The sequence below is a fragment of the Calidris pugnax genome, unplaced genomic scaffold (genome assembly GCF_001431845.1).
Source record: "Calidris pugnax isolate Ruff unplaced genomic scaffold, ASM143184v1 scaffold24, whole genome shotgun sequence".
Classification (NCBI taxonomy): domain Eukaryota; kingdom Metazoa; phylum Chordata; class Aves; order Charadriiformes; family Scolopacidae; genus Calidris; species Calidris pugnax.
This window is the reverse complement of record NW_015090922.1, coordinates 6,415,677-6,443,556: the sequence shown is the minus strand read 5'-3', so window position 1 is coordinate 6,443,556 and position 27,880 is coordinate 6,415,677. Positions and strand designations below refer to the sequence as shown.

Below are 27,880 nucleotides of genomic sequence, written 5' to 3'. Positions count from 1 at the left end.
GTGATGGTGGTACTAATTTATTGGTTTTTGGTCTGCACCTTTCGCTTGGGCTCAAGTTGCATAATGAGCCCCCCCTGTAGCGAAAGTGACACTTGTCCACCGAAGGAGGGTGATTTCCTGCCTAAAATCCTTCCGGGGGATTTTTAGCAGTGCTTGTTTTCACAGCGTGTAAGTTCAGATGGTGCAAAAAGTCTGTAAGCAAAGGCTTTCTCAGCTCCTTCCCCCTCTTCTGGGCACGCAAAGTTTTCTGGGAGAGTGGTTGCATGGAAGGGGCAGATGAAGAAAGAGTGGGGAAGAGGACGGTCCTCCAGGGGTTTGCGGCTGATGATGACATCCAGGCTTCATGTTTGGTGTGCTGTGGCCCCTCCAGGTCTTTCTGAGGGCTCTGGCCCCCTTAGATACTCATGCAGGTAGAGTACAGGAGACTCCCAGCCTCCACGACAAGACAAAATAGGTAAACACAGGAAAGGAAAAGGAAATACATAAGGAGATAAGTGTGACCAATTTCTTTTCTGTCAAAAAGTGCTTAAATTCCCTCAAGCTTTTTTTCCTCTTAACGCAACTTTTTTTCTGTTTGCACAACGTAGATTGAAATGTTCTTTGCTCTCAGATCCTTGATGATCTCGGGCACTTATTGCTGCATTTCAAAACATTAGTTGCAGTGTTAATGTAAATAGATTACTTCAGTGAAGAAATGTGGGGAGGTTATTGGTGCTTTCAGGTAGATAAGAAAATGCAAATCTCATATGCTTAGCACTGTTAGTGATCGCAGTCTCCTCATCTCAGCAAGGTGTCTACTGGCTGGTAGGAAAGGACCCCCTTGGTATTTTTCCCCCATCACGAACAGAAAGGAATGTTAGAAGTGGTGATGATTTGCAGATATTTCACACTCTTTCTTGTGTTATCTAGCATAATTTGAACTTTCTAAGGGTTTAAATCTTGGTTTTTCACTGAAGATCCAGCAGTCTTGAGATCATTACAGTGTACAGTGCAGTTTCTAATGTAATGTAACTTTTCCCAATAAATGCCTGGTCCCTCCCCCACAAGCTGCAAAGCAAAAATGACAAGTACTGTAATGTTGAAATTGGATCCAAAGGGATTTAGCAAACTGAGCATTTGCCATATTTAGCGTCATCAAAGTTCCTTCCTCTCATACTTCAATGATGCTTTGCTGATCTTCTGATTAGTGTGATATGCTGTTTCTCTTAAATCACCTGCACTACTATTCCTAAACCCTCCTCCTTTATCTCTTTCTGGGTGAAATTCACGCATATACTTTAATAGTCCTAAATTGACTATGAGGGAAAAAGAATAAAGCTAAAATGTGCATTTGGTCCGTATCGGGCTGTGCCATTGATTTGCTCAGGAATCTGTGGTACTGTGTTCCTTTCCCTGCACATTGGAACTGACAGCTTGTAGCAAAGTCAAATAAGATGTTTAACAAACCACATGTCCTATCGTTTTTAGCTTTGCCATTGTACCCTTGTGGCTGTGAGCCAGAGACAGATACAACGCCTCCTCCAGCGCGATGCAACTTTGCCTGGGTTTTGTGTGCACACGTGTGTGTGTGTGTGTAGCCGGTTCCACGCTCCTCTCTCTAGCAGCAGGGTTAGCTGGAGAAACCTGTCCTGAGCTGCACAGACCCATTTGAAAAGGCATTTTAAAAGAGAGGGAAAGAAAACCAACCAAACATTTTTTTTTGGTGAAAGGTGAAGATGCTTCTGTGCTCCAGGGCAATTCTTCCAGGGAGGGAGAAGGTGGGTTGTCCTGGTGAATGAAAGCCGAAGTTGGTCAGAAAGAGAGTACATCTTGCTGTGTCTCATCTGTCTCATCTGTGGTGTTGCCATAGGCTTCTGAATGCCAGCTGCAGTAGTTACAGTCAGGTATTATTGCTATGTATTGCAAGTAAAAAAGAAAAAAAAAATCCCAAATAATTTCATAAATCACTTTCAAAATCCATCCTAAAACAGATCATCGGAGCTCACGGTTGTGACTGTGGCAGGATGATTTCAAAACAGGGGGACACCATGCTGTGAGTTGAAATAAAAATATGGTTGAAAACCATAAATATTTTTTTTTCCGATTTATGTACGTAAAACAAGCAAAATAAATTGGCCTGAGGACAATACCTGGATTTTAGCCTTGCTTTGGCTCCCGCTCCTCCTCCATCATCCTTGTTCCCTGGCATTTTTGTGCGGTTACCGTCGTTCTCTGTGAATTAACATCTCTCTGCACGATGCCCGTTCCTTTTCCTCGTGGGCATTTAACGACTCGGTCTTAGTTCTGAAGTCTCCGGGTCTCTCTGTGCCAGCGATTTCCCTCCCTGCCCTCCTGCCTACTCCTGAGGCTCACCGCGCTCCTTGGCGGAGCGAGCCAACGAGCACCAAAGCGAGCCCCCCGCGACACGCCATCTTTCTGAGCTCAGCCTGCCTGCTGCTTCACGGGAACTCACCCCGTTTTGCAGACGTAGTTATTGAGATTGATCACAATAGTGAAACGTCTGCCAAGCTGCGTTATTTGCACAAACACGCCGTACGCAGTTTTGGTGGAGTGGGGCTCGACGCGATGATTGCCTCTTTTCAGAGCGCTCGTTACGGCACGTGGCGTCGTTTCGAAAGGGGGGAGAAAACCATTTTTAAGAAGTTTGCTCCGCTTTTGGCAGGGGAAAGCCATGCTAGTGGGAAAATCTTAATTAAGACCAGTTGTACTCAAGTCTTAGCAGAATGTTTAACTTAAGGCACCGAGCTAGACCCATAAAAATCAATGAAATTATGTAAAACAATTCAAATAACACCACTTATAAAATCTAAGGAATAACCTAGTCATGTAAGCAGCCTATGAACCCTTGAGAGGAAAGCTGGCTGCCAAAATTTTCAGAAGTGATGATGTTTTTAGGCCAATTCCATTTTGGGATGCTCAACTGGAGATCTATTAATGAGAGCCACTTTGTCAGGAGGTCCTCAACGGTCCATTCCCTGAAAATGAAGTGTGCCCAGCACTGCATCCAAAAATTAAGACATCCTAAATTATCAAAAATTCTGGCCACTCATGGTGCTTATTTTAGGAATCTGTATTCTTCCCCAGTTTCATCTGCAGGGCTCATCTTGAACTGAATTGGTGTTCATCAGAAGGAGAATTAAAGCTTTCAAACCTGACTCTTATTTAAACCAAAGCCACTTACCATCGGTTTTGCGATGCACAAGCACCGTAAAGTAGAATTTATAACCACTTGAATACTCCTTTACACAACCAGAGCTGTGTAAAGTGGCCCCGAGAGAAGTGAAAATCAAGTCCATAACTTGCTAACTTCCATCTGAGAGACTGGTCTTTCCGTGGGGACTGCTGTGCCGTGGCAGTCTGCGCTTCTGGTGGTACCAGCGGTGGGCACAGCCTAACGGGACAGTTGTTTGTTTTGGTATTAAAGTCCTTGCATTTTTTCCCTCAGCTGTATACTTCCTCCTTCAAGGGCTTTATTGTTGTAGCGTTTCTACATCGTTCTGGGCGTTCTTAAAGACAAAGTCAGGAGGCCACTGCCTGGTGATCTGCAGGAAGGAGAGTAAAGCTGCTTTTGCAATTTGAGAATAGCAAACATAACTGTCCTGATTCCTCTGAAGGAAAACTGAAACATAGGTGTCTAGATGGAACTTCTTTTTCACTTAAAAATCTTGGTTTCGGGAAATGTAAATGTAATTGGTGCCCTCGGGCCTTTTTCTTTTTTTTCTTTTTTTTTTTTCTAAATTTTGAAGAGGTTCTCATGTGAAACAGCAGAGCTTTCTTTGAAACTGCACAGGAAATGAACCTGTTTTTTAATCAAGTAACAAAATCCACAGCTTGCAATAGAAGGTCCCTGCATTGCATGTATCAATTAATGCTTATTAATCAGTTTTTGCAGTTAGTGGAACTGCAGATTGTAGTTGGAAGCTATTAGGGAGAGAATTGCGGGAGGAATACTGTTGCAGGACTACACTCGGTTTTACTGTTTGTGTCCTTTGGATTCAAGGTGTTTGTATAATGAAGTTGGCACGTTGATATATGATCTATTTTTTAATGTCATTACAATTTTAGTTCCCTCTGCCTTTTTGTCATTGGGTTACATTTAAGCACAGCAAGATCAACTTTAAACTTCCTTACTCAACAGCTTTATTAGTTATAACGTACCGTGACCTTTCTCAACATTCTTAAAGAAAAAGATACAGTGTAATGTCACTTTACTTTGCTTATTGTTCTTTGTTGTGGTGAACAAAGCATTTTCTACAGTGGCTATAGCACATAATTATACAGCTTTCAATAGCGGTGTCTTGGCACATATCAAAGTTCAGAAGAGCCTTTAGAAAAAAAAAGATGTTTTGTGGCAGCCTAGGGAGGGTCTCATCTTTCCTTCAGAAAATAGTTCAAGGCTCTTCTGTCAAGCTTCCCTACTTAGAGCTTTTTCTCCTCCTGCTTCATAAAGTTTAAAGGGGATTCAGTGGAGTTCTATGATCTATTTCCTTTGAAAGATTGTTCCTTTGCACAGAGAAGTCCTTTGACTTCAAGAGTTCACAGATTCATGTCTTTAGGTATCATATGTCTGACCTTATCAGTTACTCTATTTAATGTAGGAGAAAAAGTCTCAACTCTTTGTGTTTGTCTGTTTTGCCTCTGTGAAATGATTTGGTGAAAAGACCATCCTTTTTAACACACCACTGAGAGGCCGTTTCTGACTGTAACCTACCCTGTGGCTCTTCTAAAAAAAAAAAAAAAATTGTCCTTGTGTTTTGTGTATGGATGATTTCACAGTGAGAATAGAATTATACAAGGACAGACACACATAAAAAAATCTTTTGCTCTTTTTTCCTAAATGATCTATTGGCTATTTTGGTGGCTGCTACTCTGGTTCCCCAACAGGCACAACCATTTAACAAACACAGAGATAGCGGCTGGAGTGCTGGGCCAGCAGTAGGTTTTCCCTTGCTTCGACCTACCCCAAAGGCCTTCATAATTAATTGTCCTTCAGAGATGAGGAAAGTTCAGAGACAGTGTGTGTAGCGATGTCTATTGTCTGACATTCAGTTCTCCTTCCCTCAGCTCTTTTTCTTCATTCCACAAAGGGTTATCAATAGGAGCAGGGAGCAAGCTCTCTTCTAACAGCTGCTGGTGGTGGCTGTAGCTTTCTGTGGAAGGTATCATTGTGTTCAGCCATCTATGGATTAAATGGCTGGAAAAGTTCTAACAACCCTTTCAAACGGGCGTGTTTATTTCATCTAGATTACACAGACCTATTTAGCTAATTAAAAACTTTCTCAGAACCCCTTCTCTCCTATTCAAGGGAAGAAAAAAAAAAATTAAAACGCTGCTGTAATTATGAAGAATGGCTGCAATGAAACTTTGGTAAATAAATTAAAAATTCGATCTGTCAGCTTTGATCGAAACGCACCCAAATAAGCACAGGCTTGTTTGTTGAGTTGTTCTGTGGTTTTGTTTCGCAGTTTGTTTTTTTTTTTTTCCTTAGAGGGAAGAAAGGTGCACAGTAGAAAAAGCATAAAAGAAAACATTGGTATAAGCTGTAAAAGAAACAAACATTCGCCCAATTTAAAAAACTGCCACAGTTCATACTGTCTCTGCTCGTAACATCAAAGTGCAAAGAAGCCAGAGTTTGCTAAACAGATTATTAATATTGTTGTGCCTTCTGCAATTAATTTAGAATCCTCTGTGGCGTAATTATTAAACTTCATATACAACAGAACAAAATTATATACATGCTTTCTTGTTTTCCCTGATGATATGCTAAACAAAGATAAGGTGCTGTTATAGTAGATAGGAAAGAAGTATAGTCAAATTAGGGCTGTTTATTAACAATCGTTATGTTACTGCTCCAATTAATTGGGCGAAGCCAAAAAGGACAAATACAATCATTCTTCCACTGAACAGTTTAACTAGCAAATTAGGGAGGTTTTAATAATTATTTTTTTTTGTCTTAAAAAAGAAAAATAAAAAGGCACTCCCCTCCCGACCTTCAACTGCATTCTTCATAAATACATCGCTTTGCAATGAAAAGGAATAATCATATAAAACATTTTTTGGGCTCCGTCTCACTTCCTCACTGTTAAGAAGGACCGCACAACAATCAAGATCAATTATTGTACTGATTAAGTTATTATGCCTGGCATTTTGAAACAGGTTTTCTGTATTTAAGAAGAAATTGCATACAAAGTAGATGCAGCTAATACAGTAATGCAAAAAAAGATCATAAAAAATTAAAGTTATTCTTATGAATCTTTCATTAGAAGCAATGAAAAGGGACACTGGTGAAGCCAAGTGCTTTGTTCTTCTGAGCTCCTCTTGGAGGGCCAGATCCTGCAAACAATTACGTACTTGAGGGTTCCTTCTGCAAGAGTCCTGGTGGCGCCTCCAGCGCACCTCCTGCTCTTTCACAGCTTGCCCACTTAGGCCTGTGGATTACTACCAGTGTCGTGCTACTTTATCAAACAGATGTTCCCTTTAAAAATTGACAAAAGTCCTGTAAAAAAAAATGTGCCACAAAATCACACAGCTGTACGGAGGCAAACACTTGCTTTTATGCAGGAAGAGCTGTTGTGAAATGATTTAAGGCTACTCAGAGCTTTTCAGATTACTCCCCACCGCAAATAACATGTTAAGTACTAAATTGCCCTAAGCGGTGTTTTATTACTGATCAATAAAATAGTAATCTTGTCTTTTAGTGGGGAAAAATATTTTAGAGGGATTTCTCCTGGTTTAGTTCATGGATAACAGTAAACCAGAAAGCACCAAAAACCCCCAAAAAAAAAAAAAAAAAAGCAGAACTCGTCCTCGTTTTTTCTAATTTTGCTTTGGGGGAATCCTAGGATTGTTCCAGCTGAACGGTGCAGGGTTTCTGTGCCCGTGCGTGCATGTACTGGTGGTGTGCTGTGTTTTGGTCTGGGGTTTTTGCTTTTTTTACTTTTTCCTTTTACAATTATTTACCGGTACTCATCCTTATTGCCCCATCCTCTTCTCAAACAAAACAGCCCCCTTCCAAGAAAAAAAAAAAAAAGAAAGAAAACAACAAAACCAAACCAAAACAAAACTTGGCAAACTCTTCCGACTCCTACTGCCATTTCATTTTGCATTCAACAAGGGGTAGTGGGAATTGAAACGTCAACTGGAGATGGAGAAAAGCACCGATTTATAGTGCGTTAGCCTTGCACAATTCAAGATTTCTTTTGCTAGCTGCACACATTATACCCAACATCTCGCCACTCTCTTGTGGCAGTTGTGAGGAATGGCTATTCCTTCCCGTGTGTGTACTACAGGCCTCTAAAGACTCTTATTTATTCTCTCCCATGTCACCTTGTGTACAGTCTGGTCTGTGACACTGATGGTGATTATGTCATTATTTTGCTCTGGGGGCTTTGGCACATCTGCAGAGCTGATGCACATCTTCTTTGTTACGCTGGCATACGTCCCATATCGCAAATGCTTCATTAGCCTTACTGCCTGCCTCCTTGCCAGACAAGAATACCCAAATCCAAGCTTCTTTTTGCTCTGGTCTTTTGTGTCTGTGATGAGCCTTTATTCATCTTCCTAGTTCTTCCCTGTTTTCTATTTTTCTATGTAAAACTGATTTCCAGATGTCCGTCGTTCTCCAAAAACCCGTCGTGGATGAGGAGTGAGAAGCAAGGTGAAATTTAACCCGTGTTGTCCCTCAATCGCATAAAGTCTTATCCCTCACAAGCTGAAATGCTTTTTCATTCGTGCTGCATATAGAAAGAGTTTGTTAGGCTAGGCAATTCAATTTTAAAACTTGGTGTTTGCAAATAAAAAGGAGGAAAAAAAAGAAAACTAAAAGAAACCAGTGATTTCTCTTACCATCTAATAAATCCTGGTCATGGTAATGGGTAACATGCAAGTTGCACATGTTTTTTCCAGACTTTTAAAATTTCTTTTAGACGACATGGTTAGAAAATTTCTCACTCAGAACTTTTGGAGTAGCAGCACTGTCCACAGTGAAGGAGGAGGGTGTTCACGAGACCTGATCAGCTGAAATTTCTTGTATCCTGTTTTAATGTGTCACATCAAAAGGACATAGAACATTTTGTACTGTGAAAATTAAGGAAAATGTACGATCTTTTAAACTTTATCTAAGCTGTTCCATATAAATGACGTACCAGAGCGATGAGAAATAGTGGGTTAGCTTCCTAGCTTTGTAAGATTTTTCTCTCCACGTCCCACCCACCCCATGCTTTTTCTCCATGACGCTTAACTAAATTCTGGGCTGGATTCTCAGTTTCTGGTGTAAACCAGCTCCAGCAATCATTGCGGCTAATTAATCTGTGCCAGCTGAAGAGCTGTCTTTTGTTGTGTTACTGTACAGTCAAGTGTGTGAATGTATGTTAAATGTTAATTGGAAAAAAAAAGTTTCATTCGTTTATTTTAAAACTAAAAATTAAATGCAGAGCTGGATTGGGAGGCACAAAGCCATCATGGTCGTGGATGCGGGGTGGAGGGGGGCGTTGTTTTTATTTTTGTAAAGCACATTTGCCAAAAGAGGAGGTCCCAGCCAATACCGTCTCACAGTGCGGGGTCAGGGCTGTGTGAGTGACTTTAACAGAAGTCTTACAGATAGGGTTGCCCCTCCTATAGGACTTTGAATAGGTCACCTTCACGCAGAACACTCTTTGCTTGATATCTTCAACGTGTTTTGAAATGGACGAGAGTCAGGCTCTCATAATGAGAATTAGCAAACTGTCATAACCTTTGGGAACAGTGGGAGAGGTTTAGCAGCATCGTGACCCACGCTGGTTTCTGGCCAGCTTTCTGGGGTCCTGCCCTTTCTCAAAGCAGATATCCCTGGGCTGAGAGAGCAGAGGCAGCACAGATTTGCTCGCCGAGAGACCTCCCAGCACTGGTGTGGGTTGCGATGGGGATGCTGTTTTCAAAGATATTTAAATCTCTAAGGGCGAAATAGTGAGGCTGTGAGGAAGTAACAGCAGGATATTGCAGGGGCCCATGAGGACTGTGTGTCCTTCACCTGCATGAGAGAAAAATAACCTGGGAGGTGAAGTAGCCACAGTTCAGTATCCTGTTGAAGTGACGTTAGTATGAGAAGAAGTGAAGTTAAGAAATACTGTTTGGTCTGAGAGGGAGGGAGTCTTCAGAATACTGGAGCACTTTCTGTAGTTCCACAGAGCCCGTCACCTGCAGTACTAGGGTACTGCTGAATTTCGTAGTGCAGAGAAAGAGCCTGGCGTCTTTCTGACGTGCGAGTGTGGGTGGGCAGGAGAGAGAGAGAGGGACAGCCAGAAGGGCTGGCCGAAGGTAATCAACGTATTGGAGATGATTTCTCCCTGTAGATCTGGAAAGGACAAGGTTCATCTTTCTTATCTGCAGAGGGGGAAGGTACGCAGCCGGGCTCTGCCTGGTTTTGTGTGCCACTCCACTGGAGGGACTCGTGAACTGCCCTCGGCGGGGGGGGACTTTCAAGGCTCTAGTGGAAATGTGCCGTCAGAAGAAGCCGTGTCCAGGTGGTGGTCCAGAGAGCTCAAAGTTGTGGCCTTGAACTTGTTTCTGTAGTTAGTGGAGAGGCTTTGTAGAGAGCAGCAGACCAGGGTGGCATGATCTCTGTTGCTAAGCAGAAAGGCTGCTGCATTGATTGGGACTTAGGGGAGAACGGTGGCGTAGACACATAAATGCATTTAAAGCAGTAGTTTACAACTTCACAAAGTTTTTAGCGGAGAAATCAACGCTGCAAGTAAAAGCCCTTTAACTGCCGAGTATCAATGTTCAGAGGGAAGCCAAAGTGACTTATCTCATGCAATTGTGGAGAGGGCTGGCTCCATCAGACGAGGCCCAGCCTCGAGGTTATCTAATCCAGTGCTGTCTGGAGTCACACCATTTCCTTCCGCAGTGGATAAAGAGGAGTCAAATGAGAGGGAGCTCTGTCCATTAGGACGTAAGACTTCATCTTCTGACCTCACAGGCTTGCAAGGCTCACTGGTTCCTGGCTGGTCCTCCACTGAAGCTTCTAATAGGGTGTTTGCAGCCCAATTTGGCCAGCTGCATAGCTCAGGGTGGACTAGATGGAGCAGTTTATTCCACCACAGTGGGCTCAGGCTGCCCAGAAAAGCATGGTTATGTTGGGAGGAGATTCATCAGAGTTAATCGGCAGGAGCCTGGGCTGGTGGAGCTGGGGCTTCACTCGCAGCCTCCCTCACCTATAACCACGTGCAATTTCCTTCCCCTGCCCCTACCCTCAGCCATGGGAAGGAGGAAAGGAGGTACCCTGATGCCAGAGGGCATGCTTACCACCTTCATGCCACCCTCAAAAGGGCCCTGGTGATTGCCTGTTTCCCTGCCAGACTGATTAAATACCACCTGCTTCCCCTCACTCTCCCTTACCTCCCTCCTCACTCCTCCCGCCCCAACAAATGCAAACTGAGGAGGGAGAGAGCACAGTTGGAGCCTTTCAGAGCCAGACACAGAAGACAAAGGTGACTGCAATGCAGAGAGGTGGAAAAAGTAAGCAAGAGCAAGCAACACCAATTACAGATATTTACAGTTACAATGTCTTGATATATATAAGATGTACTCTAGATGTATATGCTGTTGATTGTCACTTCTACTACAGGCGCCAAATTCTGCTGAACATAAATCTCCACTACACTTCAGTCTTTATTAACCACTTTTCCTCTCTATCCATGGCCTAACCAGCAGCTTCTGTCTGCCCAGCTCTTTTACACATGGGAATACACCATGAGAGCAGAGGCCTTGCTGCTGGTGAGAGACATACTGGTTTACCACAGTCCAGGATGTACCTCCTGGTCCTTCTGAGTAACACATCACATTCCCTTCTGGCTGGTGTGTCCAGGAGAGTGTGCAATAACCTCTCTGCTGTTCCTGCAGCAGAGCCAGAATTGGGTGGTCATCCCTGTACTCACTTTTCTGGACAGGTTTTTTGTGGGCGCCTGTATGCGGTACCTGCCAGAATTTGGCAGCAGGGTACATAACATGCTGCTTGGCATTGTAGGCAGCCTCTCGTAGCAGATTGCATTTCACCGCCATGGGACTGAGTTAGACTATTCTTGTGTGTCAGAGTTTTATTTCTCCTTCAGTTTTTGTGAGACGCAGCTTCTTGGGTGGGACAGCAACCCCTCCCGTGATTCTTCCTTACATTTCCCAACACATACTAAACCCCCAACTATCAGAAGCCGTAGGAGCCTTAGTGATTTTTCCACTCTGTGGCAGTGCCATTGGCAATGCAATAAGTTAAGGGCAATCAGAGTTTCCATTAGAAACCTCTACGTCTCATGCAGTTCTAATTCACCAGTAAGGCAGAAAAGGAAATTTGATAATCATCTCCCCAGTAAAAGGCTAGCAATGATTTTTTGAGGATGGGGAATGGGGATTTTCAAAATATGTAAGTAAATTGTAAGCGGAAAGTCTTTTTATTTTGTTTTAGCCCGCTTGATTACAAGTCTTACCAACTTTTGTCCTTAAAAACTAGCATGTTTAAGGCTGTTGTGTTTGCATGAGAGAGTAGCTGTGTTTCCATGATGGATGGGCTCGTCCCTTGAACCATGGGGCACAGCAGTCCCAGGGCAGGGACTGATGTGTGTGGGATGCCTCTCGCGTCCTGCAAAATGGGAAGATGGGTCCTAACAGGGAGGACCCCGGGAGGCAGCAGGGGGTTGTCAGCCTGAGCGAGCTGCGGCAGCGCGGTTGTGTGCCGGGGCACACAGCACCAACGGGGCTCGGCGCTCCCGCCGCGCGGGGAGCCTGCAGAGTACTTCCCAATCTTTATTTGTGGAAAAGCTTAATTGAAATGCAAGTGATTAAATCTAATGTATCACGCAGTATCCATTTTCACTGCACTACCACTTTCACTTCCCTGATATTATCAGACATCTCAGCAGCCCCACTGTCAGGTTTTTTTCCTTGTAAGAGCCGTGCCCATTCTCTCTCCTCTTTGTGAGCTTGGCAGAGGAGATAACAGTAAGCCAGCAGCAGATTACTAGTGCCCCAAACTCTACTCAAGGGATCAGGGATCTCAGCTTCATTTCAAGCAAGCACTTTTAAAATACATTCTTAAATCATTTGAGGGCCATGTGTTTTCCAGCTTTTTACAAAGAGTAAAAAAGCTACAGTGTAACAGTAACTGCAATGAGAAACCTCCGTGGTTTTCCTAATTTTTCTCTTTTGACCTGGACTCAGTGGGCTTCTCTTTGTGTGCCACAGTGGGAGAGCAGACCGTCCTGAACAGCAGCACACTTTCTTGTCCAGGTTTTTGTCTTTCCAAAAAATCTATTTCTCAGTAGATTTGTACAGCGAGAGTCATGAGAGGAAACTTGAAGGCAATAAATGCAGACCGTGGTGGCACCAGAGAGCTGCTGCCATAGCTAGGGGATTGGGACACATGTAGCGGTGGGCAAATTGATGTCCTGCTTTCTAGAAAGGTGCTGGTTGGGAGAAAAGTGTGTTTACTGGAGTGTCCAATGGTTGAGGTATTTTTCATTTGTGTTTTTAAAACAAAAGCATCCTTTCCAACTATTTCTGTCTCCTCATAAGTGATAATGGAAGAGGCATTAGCCTTTCCATCGCCTGAGCCAGCCTGTTTTTTTCTAAGAGGTGTCCAGGATGTTCAGCCAATTGAGTGATCTAATTAGCTGAAAATTGTTAATTTCCTTTACCTTATAAAGCACCTAACACAGAAACTGTTAAATAATGTTAAGTGTCAGACTTAAACTGAGAACATTGGGCCATATGCTGCCGTGGCTTTCACGCCAAAAAGTGTAGCAACTTACTCCAAAACCTGCCTCCAATTTCTGTGTAGAAGCCAAAGCCTCCTGCTTGATATGCTGCCACACCAACTCGCAGCGCTGAGATGGTCCCACGCAGCAGCTCGCCGCGCTCAGGGAGAAGAGCCTGTGCGTGAGGGGAGGTGACACAAGGTGGAGGAGCCTGGCAGGGGCCAAGACACCACCAAGGTATTGCAGAAGCTGTCCTTGGAAGCACAGGAAAACTAACAGTAGGGCAGTATTGCTCAGGGCAGCGTTATCCTGGAAACGGTGGCAGATCCATGCCTGCAGCTGCTAATTGCCTAAGTCTCTAGTCTGAGGAGGGCCCAGTGGATAGGTGGGCTGCCTTGTAGCTCTTCGTTAAAGCAGGGGTGTTCCTGGCTTGGTGGGATGCATGCAAGGAAGGGGCTGGTCTCAGTGTCACCAACCTCCCCAGAAGCCCACAGAGAAGTGGCTTCAGAAGTAGTGTGATGCCTCACGGTGTTACTGTTGGCTTGTCCCCAGTGTTGCTCTGGTGCAGTGTCTTACGGGTAGGGAGGGATGCAGAAGGACTTGTCCTTCATAGGTTTCCTATACGACAGGCTGCAGGTATGGAAATACATATTTAGGTGCCAGCTTGTCCCCAGAACCCACAGGCTTAAATACTCCTCGTGTGAGGATGGGGTCAGGGCTACATGTGGGTGACACAAATCTCCTTTAAGAAGGTTGCAGCACGCCCCCAAAGCTCACCTTACCCTGACTTTTGGGGAGGGGGTGTCTGCACAGACATCTAGTTTGTGTGAGGTGTGTATGAGGTTTTCTCAGCAGAAATATCTCCCCTGAGTCTCTTCTGCCGTTGCTGTACCTGTGCTGGTGTGTACCACTATGCACAAATATTAAAGCTGTCTGACCTGGAGCTACCCATGGTGAGACTGCTCCCCCGACAGTGGAGTCTTATCATCCTAGAGAGGTTCTCCATCACTTGTCTAATAGATGCTATTTACACCTTATCCTTGTGTTAAGAGGCTCCCTACGGAGTCCCTCTCTGTAGCCCATGTCTAGATCATTCAACTAGAAGAGTGATCTGGCTTCTCCCCCTCACCCCCTCCAACCTGTTTACCTCCTGTTACCACGACCTTGCGCTCTGCAACGTGAGCAGCCTTCACCAGCTGAAGACCTCTGATCCTAAGTCCACTAGAGATTTTGGCTTTCCTATTTGGCAAGGTGACTTGTTGCCCACCAGGTCAACATGAATAAAGATTTTTTTAAATCCATAATGTCCTGCAATTGCAAAAAAAAAAAAAAGGCAAAAAAAAAAAATGCCGCCTCCAGATAATTTAACCTCTCCTGGCAGCCTGACGTCTTGAGCTGTCTGTGCTGCACTTGTTTATTTCTGCTCATAATTAAGATCAAAACAATCCAAACAGACGCTCACCAAGAATTCTACCTTATATAAAATTTGAAAGTAAAATCAATCCTGGCCCAATCTTATCATTTTTAAAGTATGTTTATCCAGCTTTGTAGTAGGAACAAGCAGACTGTTTGAAGGCCACATAGTTTTCAAACCTTGGTTGCAACACGTTACCCCATTTTGAAACCGTCTTTATCTAGCCGAGAAAACTAAAATCTGTTTGACAAAGTAGCACTCCAGCCAGTTTATCTTGCAATATGGCTTTAGCTCACAGAGCCTATTGATTTCCTTAAATTAATGTTTACAGAATGCTACTGAATTTCACTCAACGGGACATTGTTCTTTTGAAGCTTTGTAAAATATGATACAGAGTGTTATTGCCATTTGTTCCTTTGCTAAGACTGATGAAACATTTATTTTTTTAAAGTGCAGCCTTGAACTATAGCTGTTTCCTACAAGTGTGTTTACTCTTGGAACATTAGTAATACAGCACACTATCAGACTCCAGCACAATACCACAGGCAAAGTCTGGAGGTACACTCTGGCGAGCCTAATCATATAAATGGAGCTGAAGTTTAACGCAGATTAAACATCGTATGAGAAAAGGTTTTGAGCTTAGCCCAGCTGTCCCTGTCTGAAGGATCTTCAGATTTGTGCGCTACAGCCAAGCAGTTGTCTGACGCTGTTACAATATTAGAACGGTTGCATTGTTCTAGGTACTTCTAAACATGGGACTCCGTTCTGAAAATTAATGTCTGATCTTCTCCCTCTGCCTCGCCAGAGAAGGTGAATAGCTTTATGCTTGCCTTGCACGTGGTTCAGAGGCTTTCGATCTGATCTCTGAGGAGTGCTTAAAAACATGCCCCAAGAAGTGCATTACTTCTAACATCCACCCAAATTTCGGTAGTTTACTAAAATGAGGTCACTGTTACCTATTGCTGAATTTTTACAGGAAATCAGAAATCACAGTCACTAATGACTTGACAATTTTGCTGCTGCTTTCTGCAGCTATACTACCATTAGACACATCAGCCCAATAAATCTTGTTTGCTTATGAGAACTGACATGCCAGCCTAAACTGGGCACCCTTACGTAAGGCGGTGTGTACCTTATCCCACAGGCATCAGAGTGAACTGCTTACTTGGAGTATGAGTGAGAAAAAAGTGCTCCTGAGGAAAACGTGCGCCCCAGCCCAGCACAACCAGAGCTGGACCATCCACAGGGGACATAAAGTCTGTTGAAATCAATGGGGAAGTGAAAATTTACACTACTGAGGAGCTGCCCCTTGGTAGCCTCCCACTTGTGTTCAAGGAGAGGGACTTAAACGCCACATTTATTGCATGCAATATTAATGCATCAGCTGGCAAGAGATAAAAATATGAAGTCATTTGGGCACCTAAGATGCAGGCTCCTTGCTTTATAAGACTCTGTCTGGGAGCAGATGACTTTTGTTTCTATCGTGGAGGTTCCATGTAACCAAGTCCCAGCCCCCTACAGAGAGGAGAGGAAAGCCAACCCTCTGACTTCTTGCCTTTTTATCTGGTAATCTCTGTGTGGCCTTCCTAAAGCATCTGAGTTTATCCATTTAAGTCCACTCTGTCTGCGGTACAAGTCCCCAGCTTGTGCTACTGCTGTCAGGAGATATGTCTCTCCTTGATCAATATTTACTTAACAAACAGCAGGGATAGGAGAGTTTGTTTAGAGGAATCATGTGTGCACAAGGGTGAATGAATGCTCGGTAAAGTACTTCACCTGTTTGTCTCCTTTCCTAGGGTATCTTGTCTGCTTCAGGCCTCCTGCTGGGCTTTCCTACCATTGCCCCTGTGAACATGCCCAAAGCCACCCTGCTTTAGGACAGTTTAGCAATCGGCTGCAGAAAATGAACATCTGAGTAAATATTTTATTCCCTGTTCTAGGAAAGTTGGAGGGAGAAGTTTAGGAACTTTGTAAAATTAGTTCTATGGCTAAAGAGTACTTGATGCTCAAGTAAAAATAAATTAAACTTCCCAGAATCTTCCACTCACGGAAGAAAAGATTTCAAAGATATTTTAAAGATTTTGTTGGCACAAAATATTTCAAAACTGCCGCTGCAAAAACCCCAAAGTTTTCTAAAGAAAAAAAATATATACAAGTAATATTGCAAGGAAAGAAGTATGTTTTGTATTTTTAAAACTTTAGAAAGGTCTGCTATTCATTTATCCAACTAAAACAGTTGTTTCTAATGCCTGAAGTCATTGCATGCAATTAGCTTTGAGGCATCTGAGTCTAGTTTGGGGGGGGGGGCTATTTTATTTTGTGAATCAGAGTTGTAAAAGCCATCTGAAATATTCATGCAGAATTGTCTGAGAAGCAGTTTCTGTTTTATTTACTGCACAGTAGAACAGCCACAGTGGATTAGCTCTACAATACCCGTAACAAAAGCACAACAGCTGATGCATGTGATGTTAGGAGGTGACAAAACAGTTAAAGTATGCTGCTGGCTACAGGCAAGCAGTCAGCAGATGCAGACAAAAGGGTTTGTGACAAGAATAACTCTCTCTCCAAGGCGAGCAGTCAAGAGTATCCAAAATACCAATACCCTTTTCTCCTTGACATTGTCTTCTTACAGTCAGCATTTTATTGCCCTTTTATAGTAAAAAAACAAAACACAATTCTCTGGAATATCAGTTTTAACTTGACTTTCACAATTCTGTGATCTTTACATCTGTATTGCTTTTTCTATCGTCTAGATTTACCACTTGAGCAGGAATTTTTGAAAGTTTAAAAGATTAACTGTAAAGAAGACCACCCTTAATAGGATTAACGACATGAAATACACATATAAATCTTTGAGCAGACCAGTGACTTGTTTTGTCGTTTGGTTTTGGTGTTTTCCCCCTTTTCTATTAAGAGAGAATTAAGCATCTTATTTTGCTAATGAAGAAATAAGGTTTGGGTAGAAATTAAAGGTTTGCTTGACAATGGGAGAGATTTAGGTGCTGGAAAGGGACTGTGAATGAGCTGATGTTTATTTCAGAAGTGTGAAAAATCAGCTTATATATCTCCAGAAAAAAAAGAGAGAGAGAGAGAGAGAGAAAGGCTGTCTTCTTTCTAACCTTTGTAATTCCCCTTCTATTCTCTGTGACATTCATTCAGCTGCCAAGCATGTTTGGCAAGGCTTGAGCCAGTGAGCGCACTTCCAGTGACCGCTAACCTTGGTATGTCCTGACACTTATGATGAGTATCTGCAGGACACAGAAGGCAGGCAGGCTGCTATGTCAGGCTTTTATTATGTACTGCAGAGGCTGGGGACAGTCAGTTTAATAAAACAAATCATCCTTGAAGGTAAAGCAACTGGGAAGAGGAGGAGGGCTCGGGGAAGGGAGGAGATGAGGGGAATGGGAGGGAAGGGAGAAAAAGTCTTTGCTGCGCAACCCAAAAAATAAATGAATTAACTAATAAAAGATGCAAGATACAAGACAACCTAATAATGAGAAAAACAGAGAAGGGCCACTGAACAGCCACCAACTTGAGACACATGTGTACTTCTAGCGTGCCCTCCTCTCTTCCCAACAGTGATTTTAAAGTCCATGCATGCCATCAGAAAGGGAAGCCTGATCCTCTTTGTTGGCTTAAAATCAGTGTTGCTTCACTGATTTTCCTCGAGCAATGCTGACTTAGACCTGCTGAGGATCTGCCCTCACCTTCCCAAACACTGCTGCCTTTTTGGTAACATTTTCCTTAAAAGAAATTCAAGAAGTATTTTTAAAGCATATGTCTTTCTGCGACTGCATATGCCTCTGCATGAAAGAAGTGTGAGTTAGGTCTGACTCGTCTCCAACTTTTAAGCCATTGGAACTGTAGTTTTACTCGCATAGAAATAGTTTGTGCTGAGTATTTTTAACAAAGCACTCCCCCACAGTGCTAATCCAAATGGTTCGGCATGGTAGTTCCACACGCAAACCCAGGAGTGAAATAGTTCAGGTTTGTTGTTGAAGCCAAGGAAAATGCCAGTAGTTAAAACAGCATAAATAGACAAGAGCAGATGAGAGCTTGAATTCCCTCCCGGTTTTCATAGACGAAGGGGATGTATTAACGTGGCTAAGGCTTGAGCAGGGGCACTGTGGTGGTGGTAGGACTGCATTAGGAGGCACGGGACTGATGTGCACCAGGTGTAAATCACCATAACTGCACCGGGGCGGGTAGAGCCCTGCTGATTTACACTAGCTGAAAGTTTGGCCTGTGACTTTTTCCTTGGCAGCAGAGCCAAGTTATATTGACAAAGCATGCGACAAAGTGTGATTTCTCTCTAAATCAGTCCGACGTGGAGGCTTCAGCCTGAAACCCACCTAGCCTCCCCCTGAGCAGACCTCATTGTCTTTCCTCCTGGTGAATGTACAGTGTGATTCTTTGATTGACTGCTGCCACCTGATGCTAAGAAAATGCCCTGGGTTCATGCTAGGGATTGTTGGTTCTATTAAAAGCAATGTAGATGGAGTTTATTTGTCACTGAAGCATTTTCTGCAGATGTTCCTACTTCAGAGATGTTCAGTCAGTTAGGTGTAAAGATGCACTGAATAGGTCGCCATCACTTAGGGTCAGGGAAATGCTACCCCCAGACACATAATTAACATGGCTGACTGATTATTGCCCAGTGAAAAATCTAACTACCCATCCATTTAAATATGTATTTTCAGTCTCCAGACTTCACTAGTATTTTCCTTATTTAAAAAAAAAAAAAAAAAGCAACAACACTGTGTGGTTACTCTTTCTAGAAAGGAAAAATGTTGGCTGACGTACTATCCTGTGCGGATTAATCACAGTGCTATTCACATTACAACATGTAAAGTAATGTGTGTAATCCAGTCTGACATGAAAAATTGCTAATAACATCCCAAAAGGAAAGAGCTATGAATGGCTCTAATGCCTAAGGAGTAGGGGAGATCTTTGGGAACTCACCATTACGAGGAGGTCTCCTCAAAGCCCCCATAGGGCTTCGTTCACTTCTGTTTGTGGGCTGCTCTCTGCAGCCTGTTGTCCCAGGTTCAAAGGGGCCCAAACCTGCAGATGTGACTCATGTACAACAAAGTCAGACCTTAAAAGATAACTCAGCCTAAAAGAAAAGCTTGTGTGTCTTTACAGGGGTGGGAGGCCTGGAAGGTAGTTGTTTCGGGGGGTTTACACCTCCTACTCCATGGAAAAGCAGCATCCCCTACCTGGACAACTTTCATATGCACAGGTAGAAATTGAATGGCAGAGGCTCAACTTAAAACCCAGGTTATCACTTACACACACCTAAAGTTGCCATGGGTGTAACCATGTAGGAAGAGATAGGACTTTTTGCATCTGAACTTTATGCTTCTCATGTAGGTGCTTGTAATTCCTCCCTCTTGTCTCTAGTGACTTGGAAGGGAGGAAAGGCATCTAATACTGGTCATCTGGAGTGGACACCGAAATTGAAAGATGTGAACTCTTCTTCCCAAGCACAAAGGCAAAAACCAACTGTTTTTCCCTTGTGCACTAATACTAGTGTGTACACCAAAAAGTTGGTTATCTACTGTATTTCTTGCTTTCTAGTATCATGTAGTCAATGACTGCTTCCCCCTGGTTGGTGCCCAGCAATACCAAGGGTGATGAACAGCATATGAGCTGTTGTTTGAACTGTCTGAACCGAAAAGTGTATCATTTTTTATAGCAATGCAAGAATGAGACAAGAATGGTATCTTTTGTTGATGTATTACCAAGTGGCCAAACAGCAGAGTGGTCATGTGAAGTTTTAAGTTATTTCTTCGAGCGGAAACAGGTGAAACACAATAGTTATTTTCTTCCCTCATAATTATTGGTGGAATAGAACATCTGTAAAAGCGTTTTTTTCTGTGTGGCTTGTTGAATGAAAAATTTCCACAGAAGGCAGCCTGTCTTTGGGGACAGAGAAAAATGGAGGGGGGGGGACGACTGGTTTTCACTCGTTGAGGTAGGACTTGTGCGGACCACAGGGCTTCTGGAAGCAGGGATTGTCAGCTGGTGCAGAGGGAGCTGATCTCATGCTTATCTGATGGCCAAACGTGGCTAGCAAACTGCTGGTGTTTCTGCAACAGCAATAGGTAGGTGAGGCTCCAGAGCTCCAGACAAGTTTTCTGAAAGTGGCTTCTAAAGGGAGAAGAACACAAGCCTGAAGTAGAGGATAAAGTGCAGGCCTGATCTGGCAATGTGACACCCATTTGGTAGGCGAGTGAGATTTGCCAGGGTGTCTGCTGGCTACAGAAATGGTTGAAGTGGCGGCCACTGTGGGTCAGAGAACTCCTCTGGCCAGAGTGGGCAAAGAATAGCAGTGAAGGAATACTTGCTATTATAAGCATGCTGGCTACTGGCCGGCCATGTATTAGGAGTTCTAGAGCTGTGAAGCCATATTTCTGTAATAAAAATGGAAAATAATACCTTTATGGAGATGACCTCAACCTTGCAACTGACCTACGGTTCATTATAGTGATTGCTTTTGAATCATTTAAGGCAGAGGGTAAGAAGTTGGTGCTGGTGCCTGAGACAACTATTTAGGATGAATTACTAAAGTTTGGAGGTAACTGTTTCTTGACATTCACCCATTGCTCATGGTCTTCTGAGAGTGGCATGCCCCTACTAGCTGGCCATTTGGCTCACTCGTGAAATGACAGTGACATTTAGAGAACCCAGATGAGTTTAATGCATCCCACCTCAGTGGCCACTTGGAGCACGATGCACCCATTGAAGAGGTTGGGGTTTTGTTTGTAGGCTTCTGAAAAAGAAGGGGAGACCATAATGTCTACCGAGAAAACAATCTTAGGGGGGTCTCATGCCCAGCAGCTACAGAAGTACACCATTAGCTGAAGGCTTGCTTGCTTGTTTTTACACTAGGAACAACATTCAGAGGTACCCTGTTTCTTTGACAGCTTTCAGCACCAGTTGTGACCAAAGTGCAGAGGACTTCCCATGCATGCATAACTTCCATATTAGTTCCCCCACGGAGAGGAGAACGTAGCCGTAAAAGCACGGGTAAAATGTCAAGCAGAGATTTCTCTCCTTAAAGACAATTGTGTTTGTTTCCCCTCGTGCTAATTATATCCTCTAAATCCCCCACTCTCCAAACTCAGACAGTAACATTTTGTTACCTACATTCTGTCAGTAGACTTTACAAAGATCTCTAACACATGTTATAAAAGTTATTGCTATAGTACTATATATAACAGCTTTGCATAAGAGAATAGAAGGCTGCCACATTTAGAAAATGCAGGTGCTATGTAAGCCCCTTTCTGAAAGAAAGAACTTAGCTCAGTTTCCTTTGAAGAACCAGAGACTTGAAATTGAAAACTGTATTAATGCCATTGTCTCCTTGTATCAGCAGGTTCCAGAGAGATTCCTGGAAGTGGCTCAGATCACGTTACGGGAGTTTTTCAATGCCATTATCGCAGGCAAAGATGTTGATCCTTCCTGGAAGAAGGCCATATACAAGGTCATCTGTAAGCTGGACAGTGAGGTCCCCGAGATTTTCAAATCCCCAAACTGCCTACAAGAGCTTCTTCATGAGTAGAGAGTTCAGCAGCTATTTATGAATGTATGAAAGTAGCAGTCCCCTTCTGATGCCCAAGTCATGTGTGTCTCTATTTTAATTTCATATATATGTGTATCGCATACATATATATGTATATGAAATTAGACTGTGATCCCTCCTGGATTTAAGTTTTCATTCGGTTCCAAGGGGATGGTTATTTTACTTCAGCCTTTGGTTTACTTTTGCCCGAGACCCTTAACATTTGAAGAATCAACGGGGTTAATTTTCAGGGAGAAGAGTTTGGAAGCGTGTAAAAGCCTGTCTTAGCAAGTTAGGGCATTATGTTTAAAAATGCTTTGTCAGATTTATTGCTTGCTGCAAAGTGGCATTTTGTCTGTGTGAGACTAATGTCACGGCACAATACTACAGACAATGAAGTTTATATTATGTTTATACTGCTAAAGGTCTGAACTCTGTGGAGTCACTTCATAAGCTTCGAGCTTTTTTTTTTTTATTTTATATACTTTTTAACCAATAACTAGATTTTGTTTCATACTTCAAAAAACTACGACATCTACTTTAGGTACTCACTCCAAGAAGTGATACCCAGAAACACAGACGTTGTTCTTCAGGCTTTCCTTACAGAAATGATAAATACCCTGCACCAATGATCAACATGCCAGGTTGTTGTTTCTCTATATTGCAACAAGGGACATTTGCACAAATCAAATACCGTTCTTGCAGGGTGAGGCCAGTAATTCATGCACAATATTGTATCAACCACACTAATTTTGGAATATGGTCAGCTTAATAAAGCGGAAGCATTTCACTCTCCATAGACTAAAAATGAAACCTTCAGCGTCCTATATTGCCATGTCTCAGTCTTACTTTAAGTGGTATTACTCCCTAAATTTATTATTTTCTTAGTCCATTCTGCCCCCCCAAAATCCCCTTTCCACTATACAAAATTTTCTGACTGTGTTTGACATCTGTCCTGAAAAGCACTTTTTGAATGATCATAGATACAGTAGAGGGAAGCATCTTCACAGTGCTGAGGCAAAGGAAAAAAAAAAAATACATTTTCATAAAAATCTAATCAAGCATATACAAAAATCGCAGTGTCCTCCTGGCTATGCAGGGTTCAGATAGCCAAATTAGATTTTTAAAATTACAGGAAGTGCAGCTATAAAAAAAAAAAAAAAAAAAAAATCTATTTGAGCAATGCGCTTCACTTGTCTTCTAAAGCTGGAGCTCGTCTTGACCAAAATCTGAGCTCCAGTGTCATGTCCATGATGGATCTGGGTTCACCTGAATGCTATCCCACGTTATGTCAGCAGACGGAAACAAAGCTAGCTGCTAGTTCTCCTGCTTTCTTCAATGGCTCTCCTTTTCTTGTGTTTTCAGAAAGGTATTGTCTCCAGAAGTTTGGGGGAAGGTTGAATATGCTCTGGCACTCTGTATTTGTCATTTTCTCTCTGTCGTCTTTTGTACGGATGCAGTAAGAATTTATTGTTATCGTCAATACTATTTTCCCCTACATAATTCAATCTGGATCTAGAGGAAGTTCCTAATTAGCTGCGAATTATATTTAGAACATCGAGGATATTGGTATCTTATTTCTTTATTTTAAAATTACATTTTGACTTTGGAGAGTGAAAGTTTACCCATGTGACTAAAGAGCTGACCTGATCATTGCAATTTCACTTCATTTACAAATACTGCTGATAGACAGAAATGTATGAAAGCAATTATTGTTAGCAGAAAGCCTTAAAAACCTGCTGACTTCAAATTAAACAGCACAGTCCTACGATTCCCTGTCATTCTTTTCAAGCACTGGCAGTATCTGTGGAGTATAGGCAATGCAGACAATAGCATGGGATGAAGTGCCAACATTTTCACTATGCATTAAAAGCAAAACAAATCTTCTTGATCTTAGGCTCCCTGAGAGTACCTAATACTGTATGTACCCTTGCAGTAGACAGGATGTGTCTTTTTTTTCTTTCCTTCCCTTTTCTTTCATTTTATTTTGTTTTCTTATTTCTTTTTTTTCTTTTTTTTTTTTTTGTTTGTTTTGTTTTGTTGTGTGTGCATGATTTGGTAAACATTACACTTCATAAAGATGCAACTCCAGTGAATTCTGAGTAAGAAAGGATGAAAATTGTGTTCATGCACTTTTTTGATTTATGGGAAGAAGTGGCATAAAATGCTCAAGTTTTAATACAGTAAATTCATCATTGGCATACCATCAGATACAAAATATAACACTGCATCGTCACCTTGGACATAAGAAAGCAAAGCCATACTTTAGTCATACTACATGGTCATACTACTAGCTACCATCTCAATCTGTGATTTTACCCTTGCTTTTATTATGTTTATTATTATTATTAATATTATTATTATTATTATTTGGCTGCAATGTGATTCACATAATCTAAATAAGTGAAACTGTATACTCAACACTTGATGTTGTTGCATTTATTTATTTATTTATAAGTAGCATAATCTCAATAGTAAATGAGGCATAGGAATTAAGAGTAGAAATTTCATCTTAAAAGCAAAATTAAAAAACTCCTTGTTCTGAAAAAGGAATAAATGATAATTTGACCATTTCAGTTATGTGATTTTTCTGCATTTTATAGCCATATTGCCTTTGTGCCTCCCAATACACCTAAAATTTTAAATACATGGCATAGCTCCTACTAAATTGTAAGTAGAAAGCAGTTTATTTCAAATTATCTCAATATTATTTTACTAAAAATGGCTAAAAGGCAGGAGGCTACTTTTATTGTAATGAAAAGTTTACATAGGGAAAGAATTTCAAAATCCATGTAGAAACCCCATGTTGCCATTCATTTACTGCTAATTCAGATTTATTTCTGCATATAAACTTGAGGTTATAGTCTGTGCCTAGACCTTAAATGCACCAGCGGAAGGATAAAAAAAATCCTTCAAAATACCAGTTTTTCCCCCACAAGTACAATTGTTCTTGTGCCTTCTGTGGCTTACAATTTTCATCTTTTAAACTTTATTTTTCAATTACTACAGCTGCAATAAACACTGATTTTATTTTTTTTTTCCGGCTGTTTGACATAATGTTGATAGCTATGCATATTTTGTGTCTTTTTAAAAATTTAAAAAAAAAAAAAAAGCAGGAGAATACGTTTTTGAAGAAGAGAATTTTTAGAACAGTTTGATAACGCAAATTATTTTTTCTCAATTGTTTGAGCAGCATTCAAGTTTTGAAAATTCTTGTAGAAGCCAATTTTTTGTAACTGTGGTGCAAATCTTGTGTTTTCTTAGCCTGATGAAAAGTAGTATAGAAGCAATATTTCATACGTGACATGTGCATATACATATACATACGTAGTCACACACAGAGAAACAAAACGTGTGGGTGTATGTATGTATATGTACACAGAAACACACACACACAAAATATGCGTATGAAGTGAAAAGCTTACCTTTTTCCTATCTAGATTAAGAACCTATTTTAGACATTTGTTATGTTTTGTGAAAAGAATGTTCTATTTGAAACTACAAAACATTTAATTCTTACTGTATCTCTGGTTGTTTAATGGAAACGTTTCACATTTAATGGTAAACACGTGGAAGATGTTAGAATGTAGTAATTATTTAAGAAAGTGTTCACCCATGTATTCCTGAGGTTTGCTTTGTGCCTCTGAGTATTATTTAATTAAAGTGTTTTAAGTTTGCAGAATCTTTGTTACTGTACCAGGTATGTGGGTGAACATTGAAAATCGAGGGGAACTTTTATAAAGCAATGTAAATATTCAACCTTATGGATGTTCTTGCATAAAGACATAAGATTTTAATAACTACATTCTGAAAACATCTGTTGAATTTATAAGAAACACTACAGTAACTGTATAGATAGTTGAAAGCATTCTTGAAAATCCAGCTCTCTACTTTTAAAAGTTAAGTCTCTTTCATCAGATGTCAAGGGAATGGGTGATACAGTTTCTGTAAAATTGCAGAATTTTTTTCTATGTATATGAAGTCAGTTAATAGAAAAATGTTTTTTTCCACAGGTTAATATTAATTAAGAAATAAAGGTGAAGATTTTGTGGCTTTAAAGATAGGATTTTCACCAGCAGCATTGAAAGATTATACATATATATATATACAGAAAGATATATATATATATTAAAAATGGAAAGTGGTTTACAAAACCCCCAAAATGAGCACTGTACATGAGAAGTGAAAGCAAAAACTATATTTGCCATGTGTATTATATAGCAATCATTGGTGTTAATAGTGCAAATGTTTCCTTCTGGTACCAACTACGTGTTTGAAAATTCCAATACGCATTGTTTTCAAAAAGCTCCCCTTAAGGAATGTAACTGGTTTATATGAGTAAGCAGTTACTGTATTGCACTTAAATGTTCTGTTGAAGGAAATGCAATTTTGTTTTCTGTAGAACTGTTGGTTGTAAACCATCTATAAACTGAAGCTAAAAAGGCTCATATTTAGAGCTGGGATGAAAACTGGTATTTAACCTTTGTATCTTCTTAGGAATACCCTTTTTAGTGTATGAAAGGTGGTGGCATTATGACTTTACTTAGTCTTTTCATCTGAGCCACAGTCACCTCTCTCCCGAAGCAGCCACCTTCCGAATGCACAAATAGACTGGGATATGTAGAAACAAATCTAGAAGAAACAGCAAGCTTAGGTTTTTCTCTGAAATCCATCCTTTCTGCATTAATTGTACCACTTGAGTGAGATATTAGACAAACACAATAACCATCTCATTACCATATAACGTGTAAGAGTCAGAAACTAAAAAAAGAAGGAAAAAAAACCCAATCTCTTTAGGTTGGTTTTAATGCTGCCCAGAAGAGTCAAAGGTTAAGGTTTAAACTGATATTGTCCCAGCCATTACTCATATGTATATAGTTACAAAAGTGACAAAACACTGCCTTTATATTATTTAGCAATATGTTGTAAATAGCATTATTAAGCTCTTTTTTTGTAATAAAGACCCTTTAATTTGAAGATAGTACAATAACTGAACTGATAAAGTCAATTTTTGATTTTTTTTTTATTTTATTTTTTAGCTAGAGGCAATTTCAACTGTGGATTTTTTTTGTTGTTGTCTATTGTTCTGAAGACTTTGCATAATTTATTGGTTTAATTTATCCTAATTTATTTGATGAAGGTGTACAATTTTGTATTACCAAGGATGTACTGTAATATTAATTGATGACAAGATAAAACAATAAGACTCCCCTGTCCGTTTGGAAAAAAGGTGCAGTAGACAATTGATTGAAAAAAGTTACAATTCTAGCTTGGCAGCTACTAAATTTAAGATAAACACAGGAAAAATGTTGGGGGGGGGGGGTGGATTTTATTTTGTGTGTTTAAAGCTTTTGTATACTCTCCAGACTTTTACCTTTTTGCTTTGTACCACTTAAAGGATACAGTAGTTCAATTGCCTTGTGTGCCTTCCATCTTCTCTAAACTGAATGTATGTGCAGTATATATGCAAGCTTGTGCAAAATAAAATATAAATTACAAGCTCATTGCCATTGTTTATATTTATTTCCAAAAGTTTATGTTGCCCCGTATCAAGAGGTGAACCACTGAACCTCTCTCTCTGCTGCGGCCAGGCTGTGCCTAACACTGTAATCCTCTGCAGGTTTTCTTTCCCCCTTGGTTTGAATTATTTATTAATGAACTGCCAGCCCTCTTGCAAAATGGATATAATGATTTATCTAATCCAGTGTCCTACCTCCAGCTCCGGTTAAGATAATGAATGTTATTTTGCAATAGTCTATCAGACAAGGAATAACTCCCTGCAAGAGACTTGCTATGTCTGAGGCACTGGCAGCCCTTTCATTAAATGTAGCCGGTGCACTTTCATTTACGACGTTTAAGCATTTCCCTGCCACCCTGGTGTCCTGCGACTTGGAGTTCCACAAGTCAATATCCAAAAGAATAATGCTTGTTTCAATGTGATCCACATTTGTTCCTTTTATCAATTTGTGTGATTCACATTTGTTCCTTTTATCAATTTGCCCTTCTTAATGGCACCATCCAGATACCATTCTGTATTCTTTTTATTACAATCTATCATTTTCCTTGGATCACTTCCTTTTCAAGCTGTACAATCATTAGCTTTATATATAACTAATCTGTTCTTGCACATTTCCTCAAAATGCAAGTCTCATTTGTTCATTGTTTTTCTCTCATCCT

The 27,880-nt window shown here is 41.2% G+C and overlaps 1 protein-coding gene across 6 annotated transcripts in view; it reads left to right on the top strand.

The window, feature by feature from the left end:
• The window catches only part of PROX1 (prospero homeobox 1), a 59,754-nt gene extending 32,549 nt beyond the window's left edge, over window positions 1-27,205 (top strand). For 3 of the 6 annotated variants that reach the window (XM_014951127.1, XM_014951126.1, XM_014951128.1), the window contains one exon: window positions 21,515-21,703. In XM_014951127.1, coding sequence (XP_014806613.1) covers window positions 21,515-21,703 — 189 coding nt within the window. Of the gene's footprint in view, window positions 1-21,514 lie in introns of all 6 variants that reach the window. The other 3 variants (XM_014951125.1, XM_014951129.1, XM_014951130.1) reach the window with 3 other exon arrangements.
• Window positions 27,206-27,880: the final 675 nt, after the last annotated feature.